Source organism: Nicotiana attenuata, unplaced genomic scaffold, assembly GCF_001879085.1.
Source record: "Nicotiana attenuata strain UT unplaced genomic scaffold, NIATTr2, whole genome shotgun sequence".
Lineage (NCBI taxonomy): Eukaryota > Viridiplantae > Streptophyta > Magnoliopsida > Solanales > Solanaceae > Nicotiana > Nicotiana attenuata.
In genome coordinates, this window is record NW_017670394.1 from 269,242 (window position 1) to 282,650 (window position 13,409).

A 13,409-nucleotide genomic window follows, 5' to 3' on the forward strand; every position below is an offset into this window, starting at 1 on the left:
CCCCCCCCCCCCAAACCACCACCACCATCACCACCACCTCGATTCTCATTGAATATTTAAGATAAGCAAATTCTATATTCCTTTCCATAATTATATCTATGTGATTGTGTATTAATCTTTGAACTGTATGTAATAAATGAGGACATATCAAATTTTTGGTGTATTGCTTTCTAAGTGTTGTGGTGATGAAAACAATGTTTGTTTCTCTTCAAATAATTTGTCCTATTTAGGTTTATTTTTTACTGAGAAACTTTTGTCAATTTATTAATTAGTATAACTTATGATTATATGTTTATCATAAAATAAATTATATTTATCATAAAAATTATCTTATCTAAGCCTAATAGTATTTAAAATAAAATGACAAATAGAATATTTCGTATTTGAATCGATCTGGAATCTAAAATTTTGAAGAAATTACGGCCTTATAAGTGTAAACAGTTCTAAGGTTATTTAAGTCATTTTAACGGAAAAATAGCTTATCAGCACTTTTTTATCAAATACTGCAGCAACTTATTATCAATTTCAGCACTTGTACCTAAACACGTAACTGCTTATTTATTAAATCAGTTTCAGCACTTAAAAGTATTTTTCAGTAGCTAATGCTTATGAGCTATTTCAAGCTAATCCAAACGGGCTCTAATTATGTTAAATGGTCGGTCGCCTTATTTTTATGACACGTTGAAAAGTTCAACCCCAATTCATTTTCTTTTTTCAACTCCTCACTCCCTATTAGACATTTTTTAATAATATAAAATACTCACGCATAACGAAAAGTTTGTTAAAAAAATAAGTCTCACGACGATCGGATCATTCTTGTCTGCCTTTGACAAGAACTGTTGCATTGAAAATCAGGAATTCATTTTCCGTTTCACTTAACAATGTCGAAACAGACGTACAAAGTCGGTTTCTTTTTCCGTCGGCAGTTTACGATGGCCGCCGCCGAGGCTCCGGCGGACGTGAAGAACACATTCAAACATTATTCCGACGGTGCCGGAGTCATGAACGTCAACAACTTTCATCGGTTCTTAATTGAAGTTCAGAAGGAGAAAAATGTAACCTTAGACGACGCTCAGGCGATAATCAATAAGCACGGCGACCCTAAGCACACAGGCCTCCAGCTCGATGCTTTCTTCAAGTATCTCTTTTCTGATATTAATCCTCCTCTCGATCCTAAACTCGGGGTACTAATTTAATTTTGTGAAGTTTTTTTAATTGTCTTTTTAGTGTTTAATTTGGAATATATTTTGCACCAAAATGAGAGTAAAAGTCAGCTTTCTTTACGAATGTTTTAATTTCAATCAAACAGTTAGACTTTGTGATCAACATTTAATATCGAAAAATATTTTCATCATGCCCTGTCTTATCAAATACTGAAATACGATCCAGGAAACGATTATATAAGGGAAAACATTTCCGCCATACCAGCCACACCTGTCTCAATTGTTTATATATCACTTTAGCCCTTGTAGAATATTTGACACCGTTCTATTTCTGTACAACTTTCTAGAATTCAAAATTTTATCATACTGCTCAAATTTTAGACTTTTGATCTGATGTTTCTTTTTTTCTTCTTAGATTGGCTAGTAGTTCTTGTTGTTTTAATAGTGTTACTTATTTAATGTGTTTGTTAAATTAATATAAACTCTTATTACAGCGAAACACTATCATATACTAAATGGGTATGGCGGGGTAATATATCAGAAGTTTCATGTACTTTTAATGTCTTTCTTCATAAAGTAGTATATTAGATGTATTCTTAATGAATTTACTAATGGAGTAATGGATCTTTTTTGGATTCCAGATTCACCATGATATGACTGCACCTTTGTCTCATTACTACATATACACAGGCCATAATTCTTATCTAACTGGGAATCAACTGAGTAGTGATTGCAGTGATGTTCCCATAATACAAGCTCTGCAGAGAGGTGTCAGAGTAATTGAATTGGATATTTGGCCAAATTCAGATGAAGATGATGTAGAGGTTCTACATGGAAGGTATGTGCATTAATGTATGAAGTTCTAGTTTATTTGTGGAATCTATGGCCCTTAGCTTTGTATTTGTTCAGTTGAGTTTATGGTTGCCATATGATCTGTCAAATGAATATACTCACAAGAGAATTGGCTAGTTCGTGGATATTTCTTAGTGACAAACCAAGAGGTAGACTCTAAAATTTTAAAGAAGATATAAGCACTTCATTCATGTTTCACTTTCTTTGGCCGGTTCCTGACTGAAGCCTGATAAACAAGGTTATGCTTTTGCGCATAATTTACATGCATATCTATTTTTTGTTGTTTCAGCCCGGTGCACAAACCCGAATGTTCATATAACTGAAGCCATTAATAAGCTTATGCATTTTTACATATATCCACGTGTATACCTGTACTAAGTACTAAACCAAGAGCACTGCAATTGTCACAACTGATTAGGTGCAAGTTTACAGCTGGCAGGAATATGAACAAGTTCCACTAACAAACTCCACATTATGAGTGTGCTAATGCTTTTGGAATGCTACATGTAACAGTCTTGTGCAGTGGGCTTTAGGCATCTTGTTTCTTTTGTTAATGAACTACTTCTTTTCAATTTTAATCTTTGGGAGGAAATTTGCATTTTATGTTCCTATAACACACACCACGAGAGTTCCAGATCGTGATATTACTAAGATACTGAATTTTAGCATTAGCTAGTTAGATGAAGATGAGTAAATCATTTCAGGAGGGAAGCGTCAACAGATTATTAAATGAATGGAAGTGCTCCTCTCTAAGTACAGTTTAAGCTTTTAGATGAGGTGGTTCATTAAATTTAACTGAAAGTGCCTACAGTGACCATTCATAGGCACCTGTTTAGACTGTACAACACCCAAGAAAAAAGGGACCTGCAGTTATGACCAGACTGAAGCTGTTGGGCTTGTATTAACTGGACATCCTACTGTCAGTACAAGAAATTTCTGTTCATAAATAAGTCAGCGATGCAGTGTCCATTCAAATACCCAATGAACAGATAATAACATGGAAAATCTCTTTTTTCTTTTTGAGAAATAATGACAAGGAAAATCTCATATAATGTTTATATCTAAGTTAAATGGTGAAAACTAAGTCTACTTAAGTTCATCTTCAATCTGGTGTGGAGGAAATTTTCATTAATTGTCTGCTACACGTGGTGTGGATGGTAGGCATCATCTTGCATTTATCACTAGCAAGGCTGTTGGGGAGGCCAAAAGGAGTTACTATGTTAACAAACAGGCATTAGGAGATCAGGGCAGTAGATTGGTGGTGAAGCAAAGTGGACGGAGAAGCATTTCATTTTTTGTCACATGGTGCAATATAAATGGATGATTACAGGATGATCCTGGACGCACTTCCCGTTTAAGAATTTTCTTAAAGATGTCGTCATGATTATTGCTCGAGAAGAGTTGAAATAATAAGCTGTCGGCAGAAATGTCAAAGAACAACATTCACAGTTACATGCTTGATCCTAAGTTACTTGAAAGCTAGAGAAATGACAAGTTTTTTCTCTTGTGACTCATAAGACAAATTAAAGTACTCTAATAGACTAATCAAAGCTGTGAATTTATGAATTTAAGAGCAATATGAGTTTTCCTTAACTGTAAAAGAGAATTATGCCTGCCTCTTTTGTAAAAGCGAACTACCAAACTTAGCAAAATACCAAACCGTGTAATCCAGGATGAAAATTTCTTGTTAAGTGCTAGGTCAGTCATTACAGCAGAATTCAAGAATGTGATTTAACAAAAGAGTAGTTCTTATGCATACACGAACAATCTTTTATGATCTAAAAGAGAAAAGGAATAACTCTTGGGTTACCTTAATGCTTGAAATTTTAGTGAAATATGCCTGTCACCTCAAGGAAAAGATAGAATCTAATAGAAGAAACAACTAGTCAACCCAAGTAATATATACTTGAACCTGCCAATAGCAATTTATCTACAACAAATCAATCCAGTGGGGAAGAGAAATTGAACTCATACATGAATATTGACTAGAAGAATCCAAGGGAGGTTCAATTGAAGAGGTAAGGGATATCCCCACAAAGGCAGGCTCTCTCAGGAGAGTTCTTCATCAACAATTCATAAACCCTAAGGAGTCTATTTATTCTCTTGAGCCTTGGCCCTCCTTCTCATGTACATCCATTCTAGTATATATGGACCTTGAAGTCTTCTTTCCTTGCTCTTCTATTGCATCCCAAGCTCTTGATGGTTGGATGGAGGATTCCAAGCCCATGATAGCCACCTTAGGTGCTATCATAATGAAGTCTTGGGTCTTCAAACATGTGAATCTCGATATTGAGTTCCCCTGCTTGTACTTTTTCATGCTGTAGTTTTGAGTGTTAGCTTTTTCACACAGGACACTGACCACTCCAGTGGCACTCATCAAATGCTTGAGGTCTATTAAGGAGCATGCCTTTTCTGCTTCTGAGTATCCTGTTGTAATAACACTTGAAGATCATCTAACTCCAGATCTTCAGGCAAAAGTAGCTGAGGTGCGTATGTGCATTTTCTGGATATGATTACCGCCTTCTTTGATCATAATAATGCTTTTGTGACAACATACTAGATGATCACTCAAACATTTGGAGACATGCTGTTTTCTCCTTCAGAGTGTTTGAAGGAGCTTCCTTCTCCAGAATCACTGAAAAAACGTATTATGATATCAACTAAGCCGCCGAAAGAATACTTACAAGCCAAGGAAGTTAAGGAAAAAGATGCCTCAAAGAAAGGAGCGGAGGTACAATAAATGCTCTAATTATTAAGCCTCTATTTTTTAGCATGTCCATTTTTTAACCGACTTCTTCGTTTGCCCTATTCCTAATTGACTTTTTCCCAGCAGGATGATTCTGATGAAGGAGAAGATGATGAAGATGATGAAGGAGATCCAAAGTCAGAGAAGAATGCAGCTTCAGAATACAAGCGTTTAATTGCCATTCATGCTGGAAAGGGAAAAGGAGGACTATCTGATTGGCTGAGGGTTGACCCCAACAACGTAAGACGGCTTAGTCTCAGTGAACCAGCACTTGAAAAGGCTGTAGATACTCATAGCAAAGAGATTATCAGGTATAACTCTGTATTCATCCATCCGAAAGTTCCTCTGTTATTTGTGATGTTATACACTCGTGGATTGACCCAATGGCAGATTGGAAGTTGAATAATTAAGTAGCTCCTCGAGTTTATGTCCACCTCTTAAATTTGCTCCCATTTTTTATTTCCTTTTTGTATGATCAATTGAAAGAATTAAGATGACCGAGTTCAACATATCTTATACTTCAAAATCTTGGATACATTCAAAATCTTGGGTTACATCAGAAATGATTTGTTATACTGCATCATATACTAGTTGATTTTCAATGTTACATATACATGCATGTGAAGGTTTCGGAAATTTACTTATACCATGTATATGTAACTTACCAACTGTGCATATCTGGAGATAACTTTGTAATTAATTGTCTAAGAAATTTACCCATACCATTTGTAACTTTGCCAACTGTACATATCTGTAGTGAACATTTTAATTAATTGTCTGTATTCCCATGATGTTTCTTTTTAGGTTCACGCAGCAAAATTTGCTGAGAGTATACCCAAAGGGAATACGTGTTGACTCGTCCAATTATGATCCTTTTGTTGGGTGGATGCATGGAGCTCAAATGGTAGCATTTAATATGCAGGTTGGTCTTCTGTCTCCGATCCTGTACAAAAACTAGAACCGGGTATTATGAAGCTAGATTGAAAGAATAAATTCTCGTGTGATTTTAGTTCTCCTCTACTCGGTTTATCATTGCTGCTATTACATTAATATGGATTCCAAACATGGCTTTTCCCCTCTTGAAGATTATTTTCCTATTATCTCGATGCAACATTTGATTCTTAGAGGAAAGCAGTAGTATTGATCCTTCCTTGTTTTTTCCGAAGTGTAGTAATATTATAATAACTACGTATAATTAATTTTTTTAGTCTCGTTTTATTTCTTAGCTGTAATTCAAATGTCTATGTTGTGCGGATCTAGAACTTAGACGTTGTGGGTGCTGATTGAGAGAGTAGGTCCTCCAATGTATGTGTAACTTTATATGTACTTGTTTTTCGTACATATATGTAAGCTTTGACCACGAAGCACTAGGTTTTACTGAACCTGAAAACCCATTATTGAATCTGCCACACTCTCCATCCTTCTAATGTTTTAGCCGATTAAAGAAATCTTTGATTAAAATTCTATAGATTACGTGAGTCGAAGGGTTTAATTCCTGTAACACATGAATTATGACCTGATTGGTGTTGTCATTCATCTTCTATTCCTTTTAGTAATTACTTACCAAATTTCCGAAGAAATAGGTACTGAATAAGTGTCCTGCGGCAGGGTTACGGAAGATCACTTTGGTTGATGCATGGTATGTTCAGGGCTAATGGTGGCTGTGGATATGTTAAGAAACCTGATTTACTGTTGACAGCTGGTCCCAACAATGAGGTCTTCGATCCTACAAAAAAATTGCCTGTCAAAACTACACTTAAGGTACATAGGGAATGGTAATTTGCTAGTTGACTTTGTCGGATGGCATTGTTGTTGCTTATGTTCCATTGTTCTTGAAACCTGATTTAACCTTACTTGCATTAAGCAGGTGACTGTATATATGGGTGATGGGTGGGACAAGGACTTTGATCAGACACACTTTGATACGTACTCACCTCCAGATTTCTATGCAAAGGTAGATTAATATGTTATCCTTCAATATTCTTTGTCGTCTTTTTGTATTGCATTAATTGTTTTCAGTTTGTTTGGGGAAAACGGGAAAAGTAAAGAAGATTAAAAGGAAGTAGCTTTCCAATTTTTTTTTTTCTCGAAATTTCTGTCCTATTGTGTTTCAAGAGGATCGTAATAGGAAAATATGAACGGTGAAGATGTAAAACTATGTGCAGGTAGGAATTGCTGGAGTTCCTGCTGATGCCATAAAGAAGAAAACAAAGACAATGGACGACAATTGGATACCAACGTGGGATGAACAGTTTGAATTTCCACTAACAGTACCTGAATTGGCTCTACTTCGCATTAAAGTTCTTGATTATAATAGGTCCGACAAGGATGAGTTCGCTGGCCAAACATGTCTACCTGTGCCAGAGCTGCGACAAGGTATCCGAGCAGTCCCACTCTTCGATCGGAAGGGAGAGAAGTACAGTTCTGTGAAGCTTTTCATGCGTTTCGAATTTATTTAACTTTGAACCATTGTAGTTCTTGACATGGGAGCTTCGCAAGTTTCTTCTCTGTGATGTATGGCAAATTCTGTAAAACTATATGCACCCATATTCAATAGTAATATATTTATTTATCTACAATAAGACACACATAAATAAAGAATTTCGAGTTATGGTTGAGAAATATTTTGCCTTTAACTATGTCGGTACCTGAATTTGTTGTGATCAATGTTTAAACTTGAGCTGGAATTCCATAATACACCATGTATCATGCTCTCCCAATTTGGATAACTCCATAGAAGATAAGGTAGAAATGGCACTACGTAGCCACTTTGAGCACTCCTATATCCAGTTTTTAAAACTATTTAAAGCTTAGCCAGTTTTGATGAACTTCAAACTACACATTGCTTACCACATGGTGAACTGTAAATACCGAAATCATCATATCATATTTTATGTTATAAAAACTGTGAAGCCTAAAGTGAAAGTTAAAAGACCTAAATGACCCTATAAATAAAACTAAGAGACTATAATACCCTCAAGAAAATTAATAAATTCCTCCTCCTTAAATAGTATGAAGAGTTGCATTAGATAATAAATGTAGACTAATTCAATTAATAAACGTGTGAAAGGAAAGCTCAAGAAACGTCGACTGGGAATAACTAAATATGCCTTCAACCTCAAGGAAGAAAAACGTAAAAGCATTTCATAATAAATAATAAATAATACTCCACAATAACCATTATAATAGTACTTTAAATGATGTGAGTTTGGAATAAATAAATAACATGTCGTTATAATTTTATCATTTATTTTGGTTAAAATATATGTCAATTTAATGCTACCGAGCTACGAACATCAATAATTTTAACTCTATGTCCTCGTCATGACAGAACAACCATAATGAATAAAAGGAACATACGCCAGGAATATCAGCTATAAGGAGCTATTAGGCGGAACACGGTTTATTACATTTTGTACCTCAAAAATTAAAAAATAAGTAAAAAATTATATGTAGTCTAATTATATTTTGATTCTTCATTTTTTGTAGATTCAAACGATATCCAATCATCTTGACCCCTAACAGACTAGTCAAGATACGACAGTTCATATTAATCTTCACAGAATTTGTACTTTATTTCTTCAAGCATAATTATTTAGTCAATACACAATTGTTGACTATATGATTCGGCATACACGTGCAACGCACGTGTCAAAAAACTTGTCTTATATTAATAAGGACAAATTTGTTTACAAAACTGGAAATAAAATTAAGAAATTCAACCTGTACTTTTTGCAAAAAGGAGTGCCTTCTTCAGTGCTGGGTTTGCATTAACAAGCATTGTAGCTATGACCATGGAGATCGAAAGAGCAAGTGATGCACATTCACTTGACTATATGTTCATGGATATAAATTATTCATGTAACTTCATATCTAAAAAAACAAGATCTTAAAATAAAATATAAATAATGATATCCGATCCTCGCATATTTTCTAACAAATCTTGTAGGAAGAAGAAATTATGAAAAAGAAAGGAAAGAGGCTAAAAGACATGAGAATGAAGCAAAGCCACAGTTGCACACATCATCTTCATATTCACAAATGTGGAATAATTGTGGAAAGAGACAACTAGAGATGAAAAGGAGCATAGCTGCATATGTGAAATCTATATAGTCATATTTGCATACATGAAACCTACATTTGCAAGTCTAACCCATGAAGCCACGAATGGAAGTAAAAGAGCTATAGATGCATGTGGAATCTATATACGCAAAGGTCACATTTGCATACATGGAACCTACATTTGCAAGACTAACTCATGAAGTCAAGAGTGAAGCAAAAGTATCATAGTTGCATATATGGAATCTACATACACAAAGACTACCATTGCATACATGGATTTCACATTCGCAAAAGTGGAACATGACAAAAGCTACTCATCTTTTCCTATAAATAGCAAGCTCTCTTTGTATAATGATCATCCAATCTTTTGCAAGACGCAAGAACTAGTTTCGGTCTCTTTCTTTTCCTTGTAGTAAAAATATTTACTTAGTCTTTTAAATATTTCTAGTCTTCTAAAAATCCTTTAATTTTTAGTTTTTCTTACTCCATAATAGAGTAATTTCTTTTTGTTGGGATAGTTGATGGAGCTTGATATATATATATATATATATATATATATATATATATATTCTTGGCTTGAAACTTTTTATTTACATTTCATACCGTGCTGGAATGATGATTTTTAATTAATCTATTATCACGTCTACATATTTCATCTCTAAGTTATTCTTATACTAATTTTGTAATTTTCACGGAGCAAAACTAATATATAATAACCAATGGATAAAATAGTATAGTAGAAGTAACTTTTAATAAACTATTATTTCAAGTCTGTAATCTTGGGTTGTCTCAGTTTTAATTCTCACGGAGGAATTGTTGTAGGCAAGATTATTGATCTTTAGTAAAAATATTCTCACGAACTTTTTACTATCTTTTAGCACAATGCAAGCAAGAAAAATATAACGGTTTAATCGTCACTAGTCTTAAATTGATTAATTAACATAACCTCATTGAGTGTTATTAATTGCTTATTTCTTAGTGAGAAAGATATAATTGTATTAGAAATAAATAATTATTCTTTTAAAAAAATGAATGTAGAAATTGAGATTTTATTATAGTAATATTATCAAGTGAATTCAATGATTCCCAAATTTTTTTTAAATTAAAAATCTTCGTTTGTTTTGTTTAAGTAATTAACAAGTTTTAAACCTCACTCACTTTTTACCATTTTGATTCTCTCAAATAATAGTTAAATATTTCAAGTCTATAGCATAGATTATCCTATCTCTGTGGGATATCATAAATTATACTAGAATTTGACAGAGTACGAACAAAACATTCCTATACACATTAGCCTCGTCATATGTCTACATATGTCGTAGGCTCCTCCTGAATGGATGAAGCTGTTGTAGCAATATGCCAATTTCAACCTCTGAAGTTAGAGGGTGTTTGGATGGGCTTTTAAGCTGGTCAAATCAGCTTTAAGTTCTTTTTAGCTTTTTAAAATATTTGAGAAGGCAAAAAATTCTTAAAATAAGTTAAAAACTGCTTAAAACAAGCCAAAAATAATAAGGTGGGCAACACCAACTTATTGCTTTTTGGCTTAAAAGTCATTTCTGCTGAAAAGTCATTTTTTTAAGTCAATCCAAACGGGCTCTTAGACTTACCAGTTCCCAACTTCAAACCTTTAAGCAAAAAATTTCAAACTTCAACCCAAAGGCTTGAAATTGTAAAATGACCATGTCACACCTCCTTTTTCACGAGAGAATAGGGAGTTTTTTCAATTAAAGTGACGTTAATCTAAATGGAATTATTTGTGTATTTCAGAGCCGCCACTTGAAATAATTTGTGGTTTCCCAAGTCACCGGTTTATTTTAAATCCCAAATCGAGGAAATTTGACTATGTTTTAAGTCTGCGAATACAGAAGACCACGTAAGGAATTCTGTTAACCCGGGAGAAGGTGTTAGGCACTACCGAGTTTCGTGGTTTTAGCACGGTCGCTTTTAATCATACATGGCTTAATTAAATTGTTTAATTACGCATTTTAGAGCCTATATACATTTTACCTTTTTAATATTTGGCGTTTATGGATTTAATCTTCAAAAACGGATTACATGAGTCTAAATCCGCTCTATTTGGGGCGCTAAATTATGTCATGCGAATGTGTACACAATTAATCACGCTTTATTAATCTTATGATTGTTTGGCCAAAAGTCGCGTGAATGCGTACTTGGATTTATTTTTCTGATATCATAATTATGTCACGCGAACGTGTACATAATCACGATAGTAGATTATAAACATGGCTAAAGCTTTCTACAAATGTTTATGAGTTATCTAATTTCCTAAGGTTCAAGGTTATTGGTGGAGGTCTAGATATTATAGACACCTTGATCGAAAGTCGAAACATCATTCCTCAATTGCAAAGTCTTAAAATAAATACATGATTACTGTGACCTTAGTTTTATTTGACGATGACAGAGTATATAAGGGGAGAAAATTAAGCCAACTCCAAATCAAAATTATTCACAATTTTGATAAGCTTTTCAACAGAAGATCATGGAAGAAACATAAAGTTAAATTCACACCTATTATGCTTTGTTACTATAGCCCAAATGGAGACCCCTAATCGAAATCCTTGTGGGGTTTGGGCGTGGCAGACTTCAGCTGGCCAAGCTCATGATAAAAATATCATAATGAAGTCCAAATGCTCTATTTATTAGTGAAAGAGCGAAATTGGGCTTGCTGGCCCATCAGGCCCAAAATTACAACCACGAATCCCCTGTACCCAAAGAATTGAAGCTTTCAAATCAAAAACATGTAATTACTCGTGACATTTCCAAAACTAATCAAATATTATACTAAATTATAATTAGTTGGAACACTGGAAAGCTCATAACAAGAATAAATTGAACCCATTACATTGAAGAAACTATCTTTTTCAATTACAGTCATGGTTTACAATCTCACACGAAAGAGAAAAAAATTAGAGCGAAACACATATACTGCTGCTTAGATCACTGGGACGAGCAGAAATGGATCAACGTGTTTAATCTCCTGTAAGGATCTCATGAGCTCGACATCCCTCAGAGGTGGATCTGATCAACTGGTGGTCAGATTCACCAATTTAGGCCCTCAACATTCCTTCAAACATGAATTACCATTTTTGCACAAAGTATTAAATTAGCAGTAAGTATAAGACCATCAGTGAGCAACAAATAGCTTACATAGTTGATTTAAACACACAGGTAGTGCCAGAATACATTTCATACTTTGAGGAACATAAGGGCGCCAATCGATGATGGTAATCACTAATTCAACAGGGAAGAACACATAATTTCACAGTCATCAACAACAACAAACATGTACTTTATGCAGCCATTTTTTTAAACATTAAGTGCTACAAATTGCATTACATAATCAGAAATGAAGAGAATACCTTGACAAGAAGCAGAAATAAAGGAGAAGAAAATAAGCCTCTGAAACAGAAAGAAACATCTAACAGCTTGACAAAAACAGTAGCAAACAAGCAGAAAGAGCAGCTCGGCTCAATTTCAAACCCAGAAAACTTAACAGCAACAAAAGTAGCCAGGAAGAGAGAAAATAAATCTCTGATTTTTTGAGAAATGTAACCAGAAATCATATTCAACCAACAACTTGACAATGGAGATTTTTTTTTGGTTTTCTGATAATTTTCCGAAATTAGAAGGCTAGAATTCCAGAATTTGTGTGAGAAAGACGAGAGTAAAGATGAGTCAAGCTAAATATCTTTGAAAATGCAGGAATTAATGTGTGTGTGAGTGAAGGAATGTTAGGTCTTATATAGGAAAAGGGTGAAGGAATAATTCTGATGAATGCAGTCCCTGAAAATAAGGAGAAAAGGCATCTTTTAAAACTTATTTTGATATCTGTCCGTTCAGATATTTCTTCATTTTTTTTAGCCCTTTTATCTTCTGAAAACTAACCCTTTTACCCCAAATTTGACCTAATTCTTTCATGTTATTGCATTTTAGCCCTTTTTCTAGAAGCTTCCTAAGAAAACTATTCAGATTTCCTAATTTTTGGTTTCAATTACCCCCTTTAGGGTTTCTGCCATTACCCTCTCAACCCCTAAATTCTAATTGTCGTTCAAACATCAAAAATCAACCAATTAAGACAAAAGAATTAGAGAACAAACAAAACAAAAATAATCTACTAATTTAACCTAGCTAAATTACTAAATTAAGTAGAATTAATTCAATTAGCCAAAACACATGCGATTAAACTAATGATCATGCAATCAATAACCAATCTAATTAAAATTAAACCTAACTGACAATTTAAAACAGAAAAAGAAACAAAGGAGTAGAAGAAGAGAGGTACACTGATTCAGACCAATAATGAGCCGATGATTGAGGCAAAACGACGAACACCGGTGATCATGAAGCTTTGGCCGGTCAGTGGTGAGTTGGCCGGAATCCGGTGACTTCGAAATGACCCAAAACTAACTTCAATGGATTGCTCCGGTCAAGAGCAATCAACCAACGTGAGTTGTGAGCCAAATCGAACAAATACGTTGAAGAAATTAGAAAAGGGGTAAAAACTAGGGTTTCTCGATTTTTAGATCTAAAAATCGGAGAGACCTAGAGGGATTTGAGGGAAATGA

General features: G+C 34.3%; 1 protein-coding gene across 1 annotated transcript; it reads left to right on the plus strand.

Moving 5' to 3' along the window:
* Positions 1 to 744: 744 nt before the first annotated feature.
* Positions 745 to 7,397, plus strand: LOC109238797 (phosphoinositide phospholipase C 2-like). Its single transcript, XM_019405276.1, has 9 exons — positions 745 to 1,184; positions 1,805 to 2,001; positions 4,366 to 4,501; positions 4,576 to 4,746; positions 4,849 to 5,072; positions 5,566 to 5,683; positions 6,370 to 6,522; positions 6,629 to 6,715; positions 6,927 to 7,397. Exons 1-9 carry the CDS (start codon positions 882 to 884, stop codon positions 7,218 to 7,220), a joined length of 1,683 nt encoding a protein of 560 aa, XP_019260821.1. The 5' UTR covers positions 745 to 881; the 3' UTR covers positions 7,221 to 7,397.
* Positions 7,398 to 13,409: the final 6,012 nt, after the last annotated feature.